We start from the raw sequence: 19,615 nt of genomic DNA on the forward strand, positions 1-19,615 counted from the left end.
GGACACGAACCCGGGGGGTCTCACCAGGACCGGGACTCGAACCCGGTGTTTCATCGGGGCCGGGACTCGAACCCGGTGTCTCACCAGGACCGGGACTCGAACCGGGTGTCTCACCGGGACCGGGACTCGAGCGCGGTACCTCATCGGGGCCGGGACTCGAACACGGTTCCTGATCGGGGCCGGGACTCGAACCCGGTGTCTCACCGGGGCCGGGACTCGAACCCGGTGTCTCATCGGGGCCGGGACTCGAATCCGGTGTCTCATCGGGACCGGGACTCGAACCCGGTACCTCATCGGGGCCGGGACTCGAACACGGTTCCTGATCGGGACCGGGACTCGAACCCGGTGTCTCACCGGGGCCGGGACTTGAACCCGGGAGTTTCACCGGGACCGGGGCTCGAACCTGGTTCCTCACCGGGACCGGGACTCGAACCCGGTCTCAAGGGGCCGGGACTCGGGCCCCCCTACCGGCCGAGCCGGGACTCGAACCCGTGGCTCGGGAGCCGCGCGGGGCGCGCCGGGGCCGGAAGCGGAGCGCGGTTCCGGGGCGGGCACTCCTCGCCGCCCGCTCCGCACGATGCTCCTCGCCCGCTCCCTGCGCGCCGCCGCCGCCGCCGCGCTGCGCCCGCCGCGGCCCGCGCCGCGCCGCCCGCTCAGCTCCGCGTTCCCCCGCGCCCTGCTGCCGCCGCCCGCCGCCGCGCCGGCCCCGGCGCGCTCGCTGTGGCAGCTGGGCGGCGGCGCGGGGCGGACGGCGCTGCTGCGGCCGCGGCGGGGCTCGGCCGGCCGCGTGTCCTGCGGCTGCGGCGGTCTGCACACCGAGGGTGAGCGGGGCCGGAGCGGGGAGGGCGCGGGGCGGACACGTGCGCTGCACCCCCTCCGAACTGGGAAGCACGTGGGGCGGCGGGGGCTTTCCCGACAGCCCTAAGACAGCTCCACCTTTCCCTAATCCCCGTTCTCACTAAACCACCTGTTTCCCTAAATTCCGGCATCGCCTAAGCCCCCTTTTCCTCTACATCCCCTTCTCTACCTCCTCTTTCCCTACTCCCCCTTCCCTAACCTCCTTTTTCGCAACTCCCTTTTCCCCAAACCCCCTTTCCCTAACTCCTTTTTTCGTTCAGACCCCCATTTTTCCAACCCCCCTTTTCCTACTCGCCCTTCCCTTAACTCCACTCCCCTTTTCCTTAACCCTCCTTTTTTTAACTCCCCTCTTCCCTTACCCTCCCTTTCCCTAGTCCCCCTTTTTCCTAGCCCCCTTTTCCTAACCCTGTTTTCCAACACCTCTTTTACCAACACCCCTTTCCCTCAACTCACCCCCCACCCCATTCCTTCATTCCCCCTCTCCATAACCCTCCCTTTCCCTAACCTCATTTTCTTTCCCACCAGGAGACAAAGCCTTTGCGCAGTTCCTGACGGACGAGATCAAGGAGGAGAAGAAGATCCAGAAGCACAAATCCCTGCCCAAGGTCTCCGGGGGCTGGGAGCTGGAGGTCCATGGCACAGAGGCCAAGCTGGTGCGGAAGATCGCGGGGGAGAAGTGAGTGGGGTCTGGGAAGGGTCCCCAGCACCCGAGGGCGGGTGGGTGACAGTGACCAGGCTTCTCCTTCTGCTCACTCCCCAAACTGTGCCCTGCAAACGCTCTTGGTTTGACCACTTTGGGCCAAAGGCGCTTTTCCCACACCGGTTTGTTACTGTGTTTTGTGTTACAAAGTTTCTCACGGGCTTCCCGTTTTAGAAATAACAGTTCAGTAAAACTTGAAAAAGTGAGAGCGCTTGGAGGGAGCAGCTTCTCCCAGGTGTGACTTTTAACTGCAATGCCTGGTTTTGTTCACACTGCGAATTCTGAATGAGGGCTTGAGAGACCCATTCTGATGGGCGTTTCTTGGGTGTGTTCAAAAGAATTGTGTCTGTTTCTTTTGCAGGATAACGGTTACATTCAACATCAATAACAGCATCCCACCCTCGGCTGAAGAAGACACACAGGAACAGCAGAAGCCTGATGAGCAGGAGGTAACGTAGCCTTGATGTGCTTTAAATGCTGGGGACACAGACCAAAGTTGGAATCTTGCCTTAGGGAACTTGGAATCTTGTCCTCGAGTGTTGAGGCTTATGTGATGTTTGGGAGCATTAAAGCACAAAATGCAGATTTTCCAGGGCTGCCTGTCCCCTGCCTGACCTCCCTCTCCCCTGCAGAAAGGCAGAGCAGGATGGGAGGGCTCTGTGAGGGGAAGTTAGAGGAATTGTGAGGCTTTCTAGCACCTTCCACTATCAAAAAGGTCTGGAGGAGAGTGGGAGAGGGAAACTTTGTACAAGGGAATGGAATGACAGGTTATGGGGGGATGGCTTTTAAGTGATAGGGAGTGGGGCTAAATTGGGTATTGGGAGAGATTGTTCCCTGTGAGGGTGGTGAGGTTGTGTCTGCTCCATCCCTGGAAGTGTCCTGGATTAGGTTGGATAGGCTTGGATCCACCTGGGATAGTGGAAGGTGTCAGGGAATACAGAACAGGGCTGTGCTGTGATTGCTTTGGCTCCTGTTCAGATTCAAGTGCTGATGCAACTGTTTTCTTATTTAGCCTGAACTTACATCAACTCCAAATTTTGTTGTGGAAGTAATAAAAGATGATACAAAACAGACCCTTGTGCTTGACTGCCATTTCCCTGAAGATGAGGTGAGTGCCCCTGTTGGATTTAACTGCTCTTTGTAATCTCTTGCTTTTCTGAATCAGCACAATATGCAGTCTCCTCTTATTTCTTTTTTCTCTTAATCACAAAAAAAAAAAAAAAGGTTTTAAGTTTGCAAGAATAGTGGGGAGGAAATGTTTATGGCATTCTTCACATCCTGCCCTGGTGTTTCTGATCAGCCCTTATTGGGCTCTTTATTGAATTACAGTAGAGAAGTAGGGATTAAAAAAAAGGAGGGAAGAAAATAAAATCGAGAGCTTTTGCTCACACTGGTATTTGTGGTTTATTTTGTAAACATTAGGAGATGTTTAACAGTCCTGGCTGTTAAAGGTGAGATGGACATGGGAAGACTCGGAAGAAGTTTTTATATATTTTTAAACCTCGAGCTGCTGATTTAAATCAGGTCCCTTCTGGCAGCACAAGCTTAGAGGTTTTCCTGAGTTCTGTGCATATCTGTGCTTGTCCTCACAGGCACATGGTGAGAGGGGAAAGCTTGTCTGGCCTTGGGACTTTTCCTGAGGGATTCCCAGCCTGGGGATGAGCTGGCTGAGCTCATTAGTGCCCAGTAATTGCAGCTAATTGCATTTGTTTTCCTGCCTCAGATTGGAAATGAAGGAGAGGAAGAAAGTGATATTTTCACAATTCGGGAGGTCAGCTTCCAGCCCACTGGAGAAGCTGACTGGAAGGACACCAACTACACCCTCAACACGGATTCCCTTGACTGGGTAGGTGCTGCTAAAGGCCACAGAGGGCACTCAGCTCACCCCACCTGGCTGTCCTCTGCTCCTGGGTTGGGAATTAAACCTGTCTGGATGTCTGAGACAGGGACTGGCCCTGCTCTGCCCCTGAGCTGGTGATTCTGCTGCAGCCTGAGGTGTTTCCTGGTCCCAGGGTTGTGCACTGCTGCTGGCGTTACCAGGAATCAGGACAGACAGGAGGAACTCCTTCCCTTCCAGATTTTATAGGTGGATTTCCCAGCAGGGAATCACGATCTGGAAATGCTTTGACACTTGTCTTTTGATCTGTGTGTTTAACAATGTGGCTTATCAGACACCATGTGTAGATAAAAGCATCTGTGTGTGGTGTCTGAAAAAATACATTGTGTCTTGGTTTTCCAGGTGTGTTGATAGAGTTGTAACACTAAAAATACACAGTAGAATCTGTCTGTTCTTATGTTCTCAATGCCAGGATTTAAAAAGCTACAATTTTTAGTTTGAGGCTGTCACGTGTTTAAAACTGAAAGTAGAAATAAGTCCTAGAGTGTATCCCCTTGAGAAGCATCCATGTTAAAATTGCTTAGTGTGCTGCAGACCATCCCACACTGATTATTCTTTTTTTCCCGTGTCTTAAGATATTAAATTAATTTAAAATGTGTATGAAAGGAAAAAGCCAAGCTCATGACTGTAACACTGAAGCCTTCCAAACAAACTTGTACATCAGATACCTTTACAAAGCATTAGTTCACCCCGGGGTAGAGGGGACAGGCAGAGCTTGGCCTGTGTCATCCTTGGCACAGCTCCCCTGATGGCTCCCACAATCTGGGGATCATCTCCAGGGTGCAGCTCATTTGCAGTTGGGTTTGGGTTTTTATTTTGTGTTCCATGGCCCTTTCTGTCCAAATGTTCCACCCAAGGTCAGGCCTGCCCTCTGTGGTGGTGCCTTAGAGGCTGCCTAGAACAGAGGCTAGACAGTGTTAAAGGAATAAAATAGGGATTTATTAAAAGGCCTTAAAGGATACACCTTGGGCAGGACAAGAGCCCAGCCAGGGCTGCACCCTAGATGGGTGATGAGTCAGGAGTTTTCACACTTTTATAAGTTTTAGTCCATTTTCATATTGGGGTTCATTGTCCAATTCTCCTGGTGATGCAGTCCCAAATTGCTCTCCCAGATTGCTCTTCTCAATTCCCTGTTGTTTGCACTTTTTGGGCCTGAAGCTGCAATGGTGTCCTTGGTTCTCAGGCTGGAAAAGGATTGTTCTGTCTGACTGAACTGTGAGGAGAACTTGCTAACACTCCTGAAGTTCAGAGTCACACACTAATGCAGTACAGAATCTGGAAAATGCGAAAGGCATCAGTGGGAGCTGGGCCTGATTTTCCTGGGAGGAAGTGCCAGTTTCCAGGGGACATTTTAATCCACCCCCTCCCCAGGTGTGTTCACTAAGGAAGGTTTCTGTTCCTTGCTCCAGGCTCTCTACGATCACCTGATGGATTTCCTGGCTGACCGAGGAGTGGACAACACCTTTGCTGACGAGTTAGTAGAGCTCAGCACTGCCCTGGAGCACCAGGAGTACATTAAATTCCTTGAAGACCTTAAAAGCTTTGTCAAATGTCAGTAGGTCAGGCTAGGAAATTTAGCCTCAAGTGTGGGTATTCCACAGTGCTGCTTCATCCAGCAATACCCAAATATATCTTCACAGTGGATACAGAGAGTAAGTAACTTGGAAGGTGGAGGAGAAGGATTCTCCCTTGGATTTGGAGATTTGTAGTGATGGTGCAGCCCCAAGTTCTCTGATGCTACAGGCCAGAATTGCCTCGCCCTGCATGGGGCTTTTTGTACAATTTGAGAGTGAATGTGAAGAATAAAAACTGTTCAACATATCAGTGAAAAAGGTGGTTTCTCTTCTTCCTGCTGTACCAGTGCTGCCATGAACGTGATGGTAGAGTTTCTCTGTGCCAGAGCTGCTCACAGAGTAGTTGTGGCAGTGATGGTTGAGTATTTCATACTTAAACTGATGCCTCCAATTGTTATTTGAAGGTTTTAAGTTCATGTTAGTTAGTTTATTTATTTAAGATTCACTTAAACTCAAAGAGAACGCTGAAGTGCAACATGAGCTGTGAGATCACTGATGTATTTAAGTATTTAAGACAACACCAAGGCCAAAATAAACTAAATATATTTATTTCAAAACATGTCCTGTGTGATTAAAAGTGCAGGTCAAGGCAATACTACGCCTTTAGGAGTGTCTTTTTGACACAGCAGTTAGAAGTATGTACACAAGAGTCCTAGCAGCTCTGGGTAAAGTTTAGTATTAAAGTCTTCCAGAAGTAAAGCAGCAGCTGAATCACCTTAGAGGAGAATCATCCAGGAGTCACAGACCTTCACAAAAAAAGTTCAACAGAGAACTGTGTTAATGTATAATGTTCAAAACTGTTTGAACAGGAAAACTACTGACAGGGGGGAAAAAAATCACAGAAGAGTTGTTGAGCACTGGAAGTGGTGGAGTCACCATCCCTGGAGAGATTTAAAAGACATGCAGATGTGGCACGTGGGGACATGGGTTAGTTGTACCCTTGGCAGTGGTGGGGGAATGGCTGGACTTGATCTCAGGGGTCTTTTCCACCTTAAACAATTCCATGGCTGTATTTGAAATGCTCTGGCCCTGCCACTGTCCTCACACTGTTTCACACAGCAAAGCAAGCACCAGCTCTAGCTTGAGCCAGAGGGCTGCTGTGTGTTCTCTGAGACACCTGGATGAAGGTTTTTCAGGAGGCTTAAACAAGGAATTTTTTAAAACTTTTCTTCATGAACCACTTACCAGATGGTGCACACAATACTTAAAAGTTGTTGGCTGAAGTTAGGGCACTGAATTTGACAGCTTCCCTAATCCAGCAGTTAAAGGTGTGTGCTTTGGAACTTCTCTTTTATGGTTACTGGTGGTCAGAGGTAAAGCCATTTCCAAGGAATTTTGTGAAAAAACAGCCACATAAACCCCAGGGATCAACAGACTTGTGGTTTCTGTCCATGTAATTGAGCCATAGATCCAAGAGGGATCCTTTCCAGGAACCTGACATTTACACTCACGGAGCAGCTCATCAGCAGACTGGCTTCCTCCTCCATGCCACTGGTGACTGTGAACTCGGGGCTGTGCAAGCACCTCTGGCTGTGCTCTGTCAAGGTGCTCTCCAGAAGTGACCGAAGCTTCCCTTCTGTCATATCCTGAGAATAATTCATGAAAAGCCAGCTGAAGTTCCTGTCTGTAGCTTAAAGCTGCAGCAGAGATGCCACACACAACGTGTCACAGTGCAGCTTACCTGTGTGCTGATGTACAATCCACACTGGCAATGAACCAAGTGAGCCTTTACAGTCAGGTTATTCCTGGGAAGAGCAAACAATGACACACAGAACAAGGGAAGATTTTAGCCAAAAAAAAACCCAAAACAACCTACCCTCCCATTAGATTCAGATCATTGCTCAGGCATTTTTATTTTGCAGCCTCTCTGCACATTTCTAAGCCCAGACTGCTGTAGGAGAGTGAGGAATCTGATTCCAATGCCAAGGGCTTTCTTACTTCCTACATACTGGGCAGATGACCCTGTCAGTGGCATCCAGGCCGTCGAGCATGGCGTTGAGACACTCCTCATCGAAGCGCAGGCTCCGCTCGTACTCCTCGATCACCAACTGCTCTGCAACAACACAGCACAGCAGAACTCCTCAGGGCTTGCTGGGCAGCACAGGCAAAGCTGCTGGCCAGGTGCAGGCTGGGCTGCATATGAGTTTCTAAGAACTTTTACTCTTTTGAGTCAGATTTCTACGCTTGGTGAAATCATTCCTGCTAATCCAGTTTTTTCTATGGCTCAGCTCGTCTCATATGGGTCTTTCTACCTCTTGATCAGCACTTTAGTAACATCCTGAATTGATTTATACAGGTTCCTAGAGCTAACAGATCTCCTGTTTCTCTGGCCTCTCTCACAGACCTTAAAATGCCACTTAAACTTTTAAAATTGTGAGAAGAGGTGTCAATACCCCAAAGCCTCAACAAGATTTCTAAGAAGGCTCTTCCCCTGTATCACGAGGTTTGCAGGAACCCAGGAGTGCAGCCTCAGCTATTCTGCACCACCAGGAAGTCAGGGGTGTTACGCATCACACAGAAGTGTGATTAGAAGCGCATCAGAAGATGTGTACAGATCTTACCTTGCAAGATCAGTTCCTGCTGGATCTCTTCCAGCACTGCCAGTTCATCAGGGTCCTCCAGCAGCTGAAAGGTGAATCAGTCAGCAATCCTCCCATCCCAGCCACTTTCTCACTTCCAGCATCTGACTGAGCAACATAAATCCACTTTTCCTGTCTAGTAAATCCCTCTATTTGCAAAGCCATGCACTGTGGGAAGAAAACTGTACTGTAAACACATGTGCAGAGCCAGCCAGAATGGATCCAAGTAGAGCCTTTTAAATTTGCTTTTTAAGACATTCAGCTTTCACTCCCATTCTCAGAAGAGGGAAGTGACAGACCAGCTATAAAAAGCACAGATGAGGAAACCAACCCTCTGCAGTGATCCACAGGCTGTTTGTGAAGGGAATAAAGAATTTCCCCACTCATGCCCAAAGGCACTTTCACAACTCCACACCCTGCCCGAGCTGCAGAAATAGGAAACCCTGAAGCTGTTTTCTGTGGGCTGCAGTGAGGCGCTGAAGCAGACCCGCGGGGGCTGTATGTGACACCGCTGTCACACGTGTGATGAGCTGGGGACGCGGCACTGACCTGCTCCATGGGCTGCTCCCCGCGGAGGCCGGGCAGCCGGTCCCGCAGCTCCTGCCACTCCTGCTCCATCACCTCCTGCACCAGCAGCGCCCCGCCGGCCGCGTCCCCGGCCTGCCGGTAGCGGTCCAGCAGCTTGGCCCGGCTGCTCCTCAGCCGCTCTAGGCAGCGCTGCGGGACGAGAGCGCGGGGCGTCAGCGCCGGCACTCGGCGGGACACCGGGGGAGTGCGCCCAGGGAGACCGGGAATTCCCGGGGGACACGGGGGAGGCACGGGGCTGGAGCAGCCGCGTCCCGGAGGCGCTGCAGGGGTTTGGCTGCGGGCTTAGCGGAGAGTTTCGGGCGGGGCGCGCTTCACCCGCCGCAGCGGGACCGAGCTGGGTCCGGAGAGGGAGAAGGGAGCCTAGGTGCCGCCTCCCCGCCGCCTCCCCGCTCACCCTGCGGTACGTGTCCCTCCAGGGCGGCCCGCCCGGGCTCTTGTAGCGCGCCCGGCGCTCCCGCACCGCCGCCGCCATCGCGCCGAGCCCGCGGCGCGCGGGGCACGCCGGGCAATGTAGTCCGCGGGCGGTGGCGCCGATTGGCCGCGCGGGCAGAGACGCCAGGCGGCGCGCGGGGCACGCCGGGCAATGTAGTCCGCGGGCGGCGGTGCCGATTGGCCGCGCGGGCAGAGACGCCAGGCGGCGCGCGGGGCACGCCGGGCAATGTAGTCCGCGGGCGGCGGCGCGGATTGGCCGCGCGGGCGGTGACGCCGGCGGCGCGGGGCGATGGCGGCCGAGTGCGGCCCGGCGGAGCAGTGGCGCGCGGCGCTGCCGCAGCACGCGCTGTTCGCCCGCCTCCGCGAGCGCGCGCCCGCCGCCCCCCGCCCGCCGCGCCTCCGCGACCTCCTGTGCGGGCTGGGCTCCGACCTGCTGCTCTGGGACGGGCCCGCCGCCGCCCTGGTCGCCGTCGGCCTGCGCCGCCTCGGCGGCACCGACCCCGCCGCGCTCGGCCGCTACCAGGTGCGGCCCGCGCCCGGGGACGGCTGAGCGGGGCGCTGAGGGGAGCGGGGGCGGGCGGTGTGAGGGAAGGGGGGGTCTGAAGGTGGAGGTGTGAGGGGCCATGAGGAGAGGACGGGCTGTGAGGGGCTGGCTGTGCGGGAAGAGGGGCGTGAGGGGATAAAGGAGCTGGGGGCGTTTGGGGTGTGAGGGGTCGTGTCGGGACGGGCTGGCTGTGAGGGGCTTGAGGGGATGCGAGGTGTGAGGGGAAGAGCGGTCCTGTAGGGAGGGGCTGGCGGACCGTGAGGGGATGCGAGGTGTGAGGTGTGAGGGGAGGAGGGCCATGGTGGGCACGGGGCTGAGGTGTCTGCTGCCTGAAGGAGCATCATCATCCCTCACCCGCCTTTGGGTGCCTTTCCGCAAGGAACCCACTGCTTTGTGCCTCATTCCGTGCCGTGTAAATCACCATCCAAAACAAAGGTACTTCCGCGAGTGCTTTGAGCGGCTTGTGCTTCCCTGTATCATTTCTGTTTTCAGACCCTTCTGTGCATAAATCCGCCCCTCTTTGACGTGCACCAGACGCTGCTGAGCCCCGCCCAGCACCATGTGGCGCTCATTGGTACCAAGGGGCTCATGGTGCTGGAGCTGCCCAAACGCTGGGGCAAGAATTCTGAGTTTGAAGGTGGGAAATCCACGGTCAACTGCAGGTGGGTGAGACCTCAGGAGTTAAATTACGCCCTTGTCCTGCCACTCTTCCTCCACAGCCTCCCTTTTTTGGGGTTAGGTAGATACAGAAAGCACTGGTGGAAGGTACAGGTTGTACTGGGGTTGTGGGGAAGTTATGAACAGAATTATTTTGGCTTAAATGCTTGCTGCTTGTCAAGTGACCCAAATAAATGACCTTCTAAACTTGCTGCAATTGCTGAGGAGCAAAATTCTCCTCTAGTATTCTCTAGCTTTTCACAGAATGCTTTGAGTTGGAAGAGACCTTAAAGGCCAGCAAGTTCCAAGTGCTGCTATGGATAGGGACACCTTCCATTAGACCAGGTTGCGTGGTCTTGGACATGTCCAGAGATGGGGCAGCTAAAAGCAGATCTTTGGGGGGACATAACAGAGGGCTTCAAGTTAAAGCTGCTTTCCAACTTCCAGAGTAGTACAGATAAAGACTCTGAAACCTTTTCATTGTGTCTCTAGCTCTTCTTGCCCCCACTTGCTTTAAGAAGTAGCTTGTGTGTTTCTGGTCACAGTGCAAGCTTCTGCTCTGCATTCCAGCACCATTCCTATTGCGGAACGGTTCTTCACCAGCTCAACATCCCTGACTCTAAAGCATGCAGCCTGGTACCCCTGTGACACCATGGAGCCCCACATTGTGCTCTTGACATCAGATAACACTATAAGGTAAGCCCCCTTTGTGGTGGATTATTTGAAGTGTGTTTTTTTTGTCATGTCCAGTCTTTAATTTATTGTCACTGAATTTGCATCCTGCTGTTTTTACCAGAGTTAGCATTAAAAAGGTGGGATGGGAGGGATTTCAGGCTGAGAGTGGCTGATGTGCCTGTGTCAGCAGGGAACATGCAGCACTGCCAGCAGAGTGAACATTGCTGCTGTTTCTTTGCCCAGGTTCTACAGTCTGAAGGTGCCTCACACACCCATCAAAGTGATTGTGCTTTCGGACACTGAGGAGGAGACTCTTACAATCAAAACAGGGTTGGTGTGGCTTTTTGTATTTTGAAATGCTTTTGCAGAATAAGCTCAGTATTCTCAGCTGTGTTCTGAATGAGTAAGTGATAAATGTGCCTGAAAATCTCATATGAATTCTGTAGTTGAGAATAGTTCTGTAGTTCATAGCAGAATACCTACACTTTTCCCCCTTCTTTCCCTTCTTTCCCTTCTTTCCCTTCTCTTCCTTCTCTTCCTTCTCTTCCTTCTCTTCCTTCTCTTCCTTCTCTTCCTTCTCTTCCTTCTCTTCCTTCTCTTCCTTCTCTTCCTTCTCTTCCTTCTCTTCCTTCTCTTCCTTCTCTTCCTTCTCTTCCTTCTCTTCCTTCTCTTCCTTCTCTTCCTTCTCTTCCTTCCTCCATCCTTCTAAAACAAAGTGGTGACAAACTGTACAGTCAAGTGTTTGTCAGAGTAGCAGCTTGAAAAACACACATTGACTTTAAGATGGGGTTAAGAAGGGGTTTTTGAGTGAGAAATGTAGAAGGTAGATTATCTTTTTATTTCCCTCTTGGCCCGGTTGGAAACAGAACTCCTGCAGCACGGAGTGGTGTCCCTCACAGGAAGTACCAGAGCCGCTCTTGTGTCCCCTGAAGCTGTGGGGCACTGCAGAGCTGATGTGCCATGCCTGGGGTGTCACTCACACCCTTTTGTTGCTGGCAGGGCACTGCTGGGCGGGCTGGGGTTTGGCAGGGGTTTGGCAGCACCTCCCTCAGGACCTCGCTGTGCTCTCAGTCCTTGCTGACCCCAGCTGGTTGTGCCCTGTCCCAGGAGAGCCTACACAGCGTCCCTGGGCGAGACGGCCGTGGCCTTCGACTTCGGGCCGCAGGTGCCGGTGCCGAAGCACGTCCTGGGCCAGCGCGGCAGCGAGGAGGTGCTGGGCTACCCCCTGTACATCCTCTATGAGAATGGAGAGACCTTCCTCACCTACATCAGCCTGCTCCAGAGGTAGGCTCTGACCCTCGGGGCTCACGGGGTGCTTGGATATGCAGTGCTGGGGTGAGAGAGTCACCTCTCAGCTTGGCTGGGACTCTGTGAGGGATGCTGGGCTGATTTACCTTATATTGCAGCCTGTTCTCTGTGGCTGTGCTGACAGACTGGAATCCAAAACCAGTGTGTCATCCTTTCTCATCCAGACATTATGGGTGCAGCTTCCACTGCTCAGAATGCATTGTGCATTATTTACCACCAGCAATCTGATACGAAGACAGAGGGCTGTAAAAAGATCAGTGGGTCTAAGGCTGTTCAGTCTTTTGTGGCTTTCAGTTCACAGCACAGACATCCTTAGCTCTGGATGAGGCTCATTGAGCCTGGGGCATCCTAGGAAAAGGAATATTTGAGGAGCATAGGGGGCTCACAGGCATGTTCTGCAGTGGAAAGTCAGGATGATTAATCAAGAATATAAACATGATACAAGAAGGAATTACTTTAGAAAACTGAGAAGATGGTGCAAGACTTACAAGTTAGATCTTGTGTAGCTGAATGTTAAAGAGTGTGGGTTAGAAGCAGCTCTGTGTGCCTCATTACTGAAGAGATTTTTCTGCAGGCAGTGAGATGGCCTTAGTCCATCTGAAGTTCTGCCCAAAGAAATGCCACAGTACAAAATGCTGCTTGTGAAGTGCAAGAAACCAGCTGAGTAATCATTAACTTGAGCTTTCTATGAGTACTTTGTGTTCTTGTATGAAAATGTTTCCTCTTGAATTTTTGCAGTGTAGCTTTGGTTGTTTTCAGAGCATAAAATGTAATAAATGAGCTCAGATTTCTCCTCTGAGATCTCCACCAAGGAGCTGCAGGTCATACTTGCAATCTGCAGAAGTCTGTTGGGATTTAGAGCTCCAAGCCATTGCTTGCCAGCTGTGGGAATCCCCTTGCAGAGCTGGTGCTGAGAACAAACCCATCTTCCCTGCAGCACCGGCAGCCTGGGGAAGCTGCTGGGGCCCCTGCCCATGCACCCGGCTGCCGAGGACAACTACGGCTACGACGCCTGCGCCGTGCTGTGCCTGCCCTGCATCCCAAACATCCTGGTCATTGCCACCGAGTCGGGAATGCTCTACCACTGCGTGGTGCTGGATGGAGAGGAGGACGATGAGCAGGTACTTGTCTTGCTTTGGGTTGTTTTTCTGTAGGTATTTTTGTTTCTTTAATCCATGTTCCCGGCTGCAAGGTGGCAAGATGCCTGGAAGTGCGTGCCAAGTGCCAAAGCTGCATTCCTTTGGAATGAAGTAGTGAGTCTTTCTCCTGTTTCAGCCAGTCTCTGTGGCTCCCTGACACTTTAACTCCCAGTCCTATGTACCCTGACAGTAGATCAGTTTTTGATCAAATTTACTAGGATCTAATTTAAGGAGGATTTTCTAAGAAACTCTGGGTCTGAATTAATTTCTTTTAAGTAAACTTGAACTACATTTCTTGACAATTAAAACACGTAACTCTTTCTTGATGCTGTTTATGTTGGCATTCCTATTTAAATGATGTCTTGACAGAAAAATTCAATGCTCTTTACAGTCAGAAAAGTCCTGGGACCCAAGATCTGATCTTATTCCTTCCCTGTACGTGTTTGAATGTGTTGAGCTGGAACTTGCACTGAAACTGGCGACAGGAGATGAGGAAGATCCTTTGGAGTCTGACTTCTCTTGCCCAATCAAGCTGCACCAAGGTAGGGTTGTTGTTCAGCTTGTGGCTGTTTATTCCATGCATTTAGGATTCAGTTATTTGCGTGTTCTCATTGGTGTCAGACAAACAGGGGGGTCAGAGTAAGGATTTGCCTGATGCCCTCAATAAAGGAGCAAGCCTGGGATGGGCTCCAGTGTTGGCTCAAGGGCAGATTACACATGGTCAGTACTAAATCCTGTCACCTGAGGGTTATAAAGTAGAAATTTCTGCATCTGTGCTGACCTGTGAGTGTGAGGAAGTGCTGTGGAGAGTGTGATCCTGAGGGAAGGATATGCTTATTCCATGGAACTGGGGGCAGGACAAAGTGTTTGGGTCTTTGGGAGCAAGCAGTTTGTTGGAATGCTGGTCTGCTAGTTTGAATAACCTGCCATTGAAAATCTATCTGACTGATGCAGATGTGGTGTGATAGGAAGGGTTCAAAACAACTCATCAGTATTTTAGACTCTGACACATGTATCTCTGTTTCTGGTGCTTGCACTAAGATGTTAAAGCTGACTGGACACTAAGTTGATACACAGGATCAGCAGTGCAGGTTGGAAGGCTGAGTTTTCTCAGTTCAGTGCCATCTCTTATATTTTCTGCTTCAATTTCAGATCCCAAATGTCCCTCTAGATACCATTGCACACACGAAGCTGGTGTCCACAGTGTGGGCCTGACATGGATCAATAAACTGCACAAATTCCTTGGTTCAGGTGAGTGACAGAAGTGGGGAACAGATCAACATCTCCCAGTAACAGGCTGGTGGATGCAGGTACTACTGAATCCCTCACCCTGCAAAGGGGATCTGATGCATCCTGACATGTCTCCTTGTAGATGAAGAAGATAAAGACAGTTTACAAGAGCTGGGAGCAGAACAGAAGTGCTTTGTTGAACATATTCTTTGTACAAAACCACTGCCATGCAGGTAAAAAAAACAAACTCTTAAGTGCTTTCAAGTTGGGGACTTGGTATGGAAAATATTTGTGTTTTATCATCTTTTGCTGCATTCTTGCCATTAAAGTAAGCTCAAAAGATTTCAAACAATACAACTGGATTCTTACTGCACTGTTAGGGTTGTAGCTTAAATTCTTGTGTTTCTGTTTGAAAATCACTTGTCAGACCAGCAGAAATTTTCACCACCATTTACCTGACCTGGGAGCATTTCCAAAAGAGTGAACATGCACAACTTCAGGAACAAAGAATTTTCCTGACTGGGTAATTTTTGTGTTCTTCCCTTCAGGCAGCCTGCTCCAATTAGAGGATTTTGGATCGTGTCTGATGTCCTGGGGCCCACAATGATTTGCATCACCAACACCTATGAGTGCATTACAAGGCCTCTCTTGTATGTGGTTCTCAGTTGAAGTCCATGACTGCATGGAAAGGACCTGTCCTAAGTTAACTATATGATACCTTTATCCCCAGTCATCTGCCCTATTTATGTTAAATAATAATTTCTACACCTTTAAGATTTGTTCCAAAAGTGAAAGGGGGAAAGAGAAGCACAGAGTTTGTTTTCAAGAACTGCACTCACTCCTCCACATTCCTGCTCCTAGACTGTGTTGTCAGCAGACAGACAGCAAAACAGAGCTCTCCTTTACTTTTCTCGTTAGTTTTAACTAGCTGAGGCAAAGAAGTTCCCTGGACTGTGGCTTTTCCTTTTCTCTAGACCTGCTCTAAACTAAACACCAAAAAAACAACAGCAGCTGGCACCTGTGGCCCAGAGGGCTGGGCCTAGGCTGTAACATTTCCAGCACCAGAAAAACTAATAAGAGACTAAGTGAGCCAGACTGCAATCCAAGAAAATTTTCCAAATTTGTCTCTTACACTAGCAAAAAAATTTATTATTTAATATTATTTAATTTTACTTATTTAATAAACAAGTTTTTCCACTTTTTCTCCAAAAAAAAATCTTTCCTGAACCAATTAAAAAAAAAAAGCCGATTAAATCTGCTTCCTAAAAGAACCCTTTTAAAAGTTCTTTCCCAAATTTACCCTAAACCAAAACTAATACAGGACCAAAAAATGAGATTCCTATTTTTCAATTACTCTTTGATTCTTTCACCCCAGGCTTCTGCACCTCTTAGGACACACAGTGAAGTTTTGCTTTCTGAACACTCCCTGGCTGAGCACTGAAGTGTTACTGTAGCAGTTACCTTCTGCTGATGAGGTGTTTGTAGGGGATATAATTAATCAGGTCACTATAGTGAGTATTAGGACAAAGAAAACGTTCTTGATGGCATTGTTGTTGTTTTTCAGGAGTGTGGCTATTCTTAATGGGCTGCTGAAGTTATGTGTGCCTGAAAGGGGAAAAAAAGAAGCAGGATTTTTGTTTGTGCTTCCAGTTACTTTCTTTGGAGGTGGTGGCAAAGATACAGAGTGGTGTAAATGTGCATTTGCACAATGAAATGAACACCTTGAGGGGGTGACACTATTTTCAGCTTGTTTTTTGCACCACACTGTTTAAGGTAGGACAGGTACCATCAGCGGAGCCAGTGTTAACATCAGGTTCTCCTACAGACCTTTTATTTATTTCACTGTTTCCACACAGGTGGGCAGTGACCGGGCAGAATGCTTTGTGGAGCTCATGCTGCTGTTGCAGTGCCTGCCTGCCTTGTTCTGGAACTTTCTTCTCCTTAAGCCAAAGGATATTTATGGTTCTTGCTAGTTTGAGCCATGACCAAACAGGTGTGGGGGATGTGAGTCTGGAGTTACCACATAACTGAAACAGCTCTCAGAAGCCCCTGCAGTAACACAGGAGCTCCACAGGGGAGGAGTTCCTCGCTTCCAGAGAGGAGGCTCGGGGCTGGTTTCGGTGTGTGTCCTGAGTGTGTTCTCCCCTGTGCTGCTGTGTGGCAGGAGCACTGTCCATCCTGCCTCCCCTCCCCTGCTGTGCACCAGCGAGGACCAGGACCTGGCCGTGTCCCCGCTGCGCATCGTGGCCGAGTCGGAGCATTCCTTCGAGAAGCACATCCAGGGCATCCTGCAGCGCAGCTCTGCCAACCCCCTGCACCTCAAGTGAGCAAAATGAGTTTTCCTGGGGCACCTGGAGGGGGAACACTTGGGAACAGTGGGTGTTGCCCAGCTCCTATTGAACAGCACGTGGCCTTGGGCATGGCAGTGCTGGGGCACAGCTCTGCACTGTGTCCCTGTGGGGATGGCATCCAGTGATGCTGCAGGCTGGGAGGGGATCACCTGGCTCCAGTCTCCTGCTCAAAGCATCAAAGCTTTAGCTCATGAGGTTCTCACTGCTTGGCCCATTGGGTTTGGAGTATCTTAAGCTACCTTGGGATTTCCTCATGTGAAAAAAAAAAGATTTTTAGCAAAGGGATTTCATTGTAATCCCTGATTTCATAACAGACCTCCCCCTGATCTTTGCCATAAACACTGGAAGTGGTTCAGCCTTTCCAAGGAACATATTAGTAAGATGGCAAAATTCTCAATCTTAAGATCTGCAGATAAAGATGCTGCTCCTCCCCCTGAAGAATGCCTTCAGCTCCTCAGCAGAGCCACCCAGGTGTTCAGAGAGGAATATATACTGAAACAGGACCTGGCAAAAGAGGAAATTCAGCAAAGGTAATGCAGAACTCTCATAAAAATTTGCTGGCCAATGTCTCTGTGACAGAGCAGCACTAAATACTGAGCACTCACCCTGCTCTGTGGATCTAATCCTGGTGAATGAGTGAATTTACTAAATGTGAAACTAATAGTGAATAACAGAACTTAAAACTGAGTTATCAGGAAAAGCAAGGGGCAGTTTAATAGCTGATCTCTGTAGTGGCTTATAGAGGAATAAAAAATGGTAAACAGACACAGATAACTTTTTATTGTGGTGTTGTCTGCCTGCCTGGGCCTGTGGGTGGCAGGAAATCTGACCTCAGCACTAATCCTGACAAAGGAAAATTGTCTTAAGTCTCTGCTGCTTCAAATAATAGTCAGTTATTTACAGTGTACCATTAGAACAAAATGGGAGTTTCTCACCACTGCCCCTTTTTCCGTGTCTTTAGTTCTTCCCACTCCCAGCATTTTCTCCGTGGTGTAAATCCTGATTCACTTCATTGCAAGTGGTTTGATTTTTTTTTTTTTTTTTTTTTTTTTTTTGGTATGTGTTTACTTCAGAGTGAAGCTGCTGTGGGGACAGAAAAAGAAACAACTGGAGGATCTGAATTACTGTCGAGAGGAGAGGTGAGTAGAAGCCATCTCCTTTATCAAATCAAACCTCAGGAATGATGCACCTGTGGTGGTGGTTTGGACACGGCCCTGTGTGAACAGGTGACAAGTGCAGGCACTCCCAGCCACAGTGAAGCCTGCAGGTTTGCTCCCTCCCCCAGCTGGCTTCTTCAGCTCCCTTCTCCTGCTCCCACACCCTGGCTTGTCCTGTGTGAGGGTCTGAAGTAAGGAACTGTTTCTCCCTCACCTTAAGGAAAAGTTTGCGGGAAATGGCCGAGCGCTTGGCTGACAAGTATGAGGAAGCCAAAGAGAAGCAAGAAGACATCATGAACAGGTGAGTGCACACGGGGCTGTATTTCACCTCACACCACCTGATGTTAAACAGAGTTTGCAGGCGTGGTAGAACAGAGTGGGCAGGAGCTGCTGCACTGGTTAGTTACAGGACTGGGCTTCTGAAATTCTGTGTTCTGGGGCTTGGTGTGATCTGTGTGCAGGCCCAGCCTGAGCCAGCCCATGCTCAGAAATGCCACCTGAGAGCAGCTGGAAGGGGAAGGTGAAGCCCCTGAGACTTGGCGAGCATGGCCAAAGCACCAGGCTGCAGGTGTTTGAGCAGAGCTGGGTAGCAGGGAAGCTAACTCAGAGACATTTCTTGCTTTCAAAGGATGAAGAAAGTCCTTCGGAGTTTCCACTCTCAGCTTCCTGTTCTCTCTGACACTGAAAAAGATATGAAGAAGGAGCTGCAGACAATCCATGACCAGCTGCAGCACCTGAGCAATGCTATCAGACAGGTGAGAGGAGGAATGTCGGGGCTGGGAGGTTACTGACAGCTCCTCCCTCAGTGCTGACAGAGGAGTCCTGCCAACAAGTGATGCTGAACTTGTGATAGGTAGCAGCAATGTACTAAAGGGAATTTGGGCCCTTGGACGTAGTACAGCACTGTAAGCCCTCAGAGAGCTCCCTCTTCCTCAGCCTGGCAGGGACATTTCTTCTCTTTGTGCAAAGTGCAAAAACAGACAGGTTTGAACCCAAAGAGAGCCAATTAATTGCAGTACAACACAGCAGTCTGTGATTAACAAGCTTCCACTGTGGCAGGCAGGACCAGCACTGACTGGGGCCTTCTCTTTTCTCTCAACCCCCAGGTGAAAATGAAAAAGGAATACCAACAGAAACAGATGGAGAAGGGGCGAAGCCCCCGCAAACCCAGCATCAGCCTCAGTGCCTACCAGAGCAAGTGCATCCAGGCTGTCCTGAGAGAGGAGTGAGTGCAGGCTGGGCTCCTCCCGAGGGCCCTGAGCCCCGGCCCTCACTCAGTTCAGCTGTCTCGGGGGTCATTTAGGCCCTGCTGGGGGAGGGGGGCTGAACCGGGGACATGCAGCTCCCGAGAGCAGCACTCTGAGCAGACGGATGGAAGTGCTTTTTGCCCCAGGATCCCAGGGCAGTCTGCAGTCCTGCCTGGGATGAGAGGCACTGCTCCCATTCACTGCTTCTACCATCCAAAGAGTTTCCCTTCCTGCTTAGTTCTGTGCAGCCTTTTGACTTGGGTTACTTTTTCTTGAAGGGGAGAACACATCCGGGAGATGGTGAAACAGATCAACGACATCAGGAGCCACGTGAACTTCTGACGTGCCCCTGGAGAGGACCCTGCACCCAGAGGCTGGCTGAGCTTCACCTGTCCCTGCTGTTCCCCCTTGTATATTTACCATTTGTATGTTGAACAATACACCTTTTGCATATTATTTTGTAAAGAATTGTGAAATAAAGTACTTTTGATATGACTCCTCACATGCTGTGGTTTTTGTTTTTGTCATGGGAAGGGGATGTGCTGCAGGTGTTTTATAGTCAGGGTATTAGAGGGTAAGATTGCTGCTCCCTGGGGTTTTCCTGGGATAATCTCCCACCCTTGCTCCCTCAGGGGTTCCCTGGAGGGGGAGGCTGTGGCAGGAGGCAGAGGAGACAGAG

At 50.5% G+C, this 19,615-nt stretch overlaps 3 protein-coding genes across 4 annotated transcripts; 2 read left to right on the forward strand and 1 right to left on the reverse strand.

Annotated features, from left to right (window-relative positions):
• Positions 1–577: 577 nt before the first annotated feature.
• On the forward strand, positions 578–5,276 carry C1QBP (complement C1q binding protein). The gene is made up of 6 exons (XM_077787490.1): positions 578–821; positions 1,384–1,534; positions 1,920–2,007; positions 2,571–2,666; positions 3,282–3,404; positions 4,865–5,276. Exons 1-6 carry the CDS (start codon positions 578–580, stop codon positions 5,012–5,014), a joined length of 852 nt encoding a protein of 283 aa, XP_077643616.1. The 3' UTR covers positions 5,015–5,276.
• A 278-nt stretch (positions 5,277–5,554) lies between these two features.
• RPAIN (RPA interacting protein) lies at positions 5,555–8,685 on the reverse strand. 2 transcript variants are annotated; one of them, XM_021550975.1, is made up of 7 exons: positions 8,591–8,685; positions 8,158–8,325; positions 7,591–7,654; positions 6,968–7,082; positions 6,711–6,774; positions 6,481–6,615; positions 5,555–5,775 (listed from the first exon to the last, which is right to left on the reverse strand). In XM_021550975.1, the coding sequence occupies exons 1-7, from the start codon at positions 8,666–8,668 to the stop codon at positions 5,746–5,748; spliced, it is 654 nt and encodes a 217-aa protein (XP_021406650.1). In that variant the 5' UTR covers positions 8,669–8,685; the 3' UTR covers positions 5,555–5,745. The 2 variants fall into 2 exon arrangements, with proteins under 2 accessions (XP_021406650.1, XP_021406649.1); XM_021550974.2 differs by lacking the exon at positions 5,555–5,775 and having other exon boundaries at positions 5,810–6,615.
• Positions 8,686–8,917: 232 nt separating this feature from the next.
• On the forward strand, positions 8,918–19,438 carry NUP88 (nucleoporin 88). Its single transcript, XM_021550826.1, has 17 exons — positions 8,918–9,151; positions 9,665–9,834; positions 10,400–10,525; positions 10,748–10,834; positions 11,612–11,788; positions 12,750–12,933; positions 13,343–13,493; positions 14,104–14,202; positions 14,324–14,414; positions 14,730–14,831; positions 16,346–16,504; positions 16,937–17,062; positions 17,606–17,671; positions 17,910–17,990; positions 18,318–18,444; positions 18,796–18,914; positions 19,215–19,438. Exons 1-17 carry the CDS (start codon positions 8,918–8,920, stop codon positions 19,276–19,278), a joined length of 2,163 nt encoding a protein of 720 aa, XP_021406501.1. The 3' UTR covers positions 19,279–19,438.
• The last annotated feature ends 177 nt before the right edge of the window (positions 19,439–19,615 follow it).

The sequence above is a fragment of the Lonchura striata genome, chromosome 20 (assembly GCF_046129695.1).
Source record: "Lonchura striata isolate bLonStr1 chromosome 20, bLonStr1.mat, whole genome shotgun sequence".
Taxonomy (NCBI): domain Eukaryota; kingdom Metazoa; phylum Chordata; class Aves; order Passeriformes; family Estrildidae; genus Lonchura; species Lonchura striata.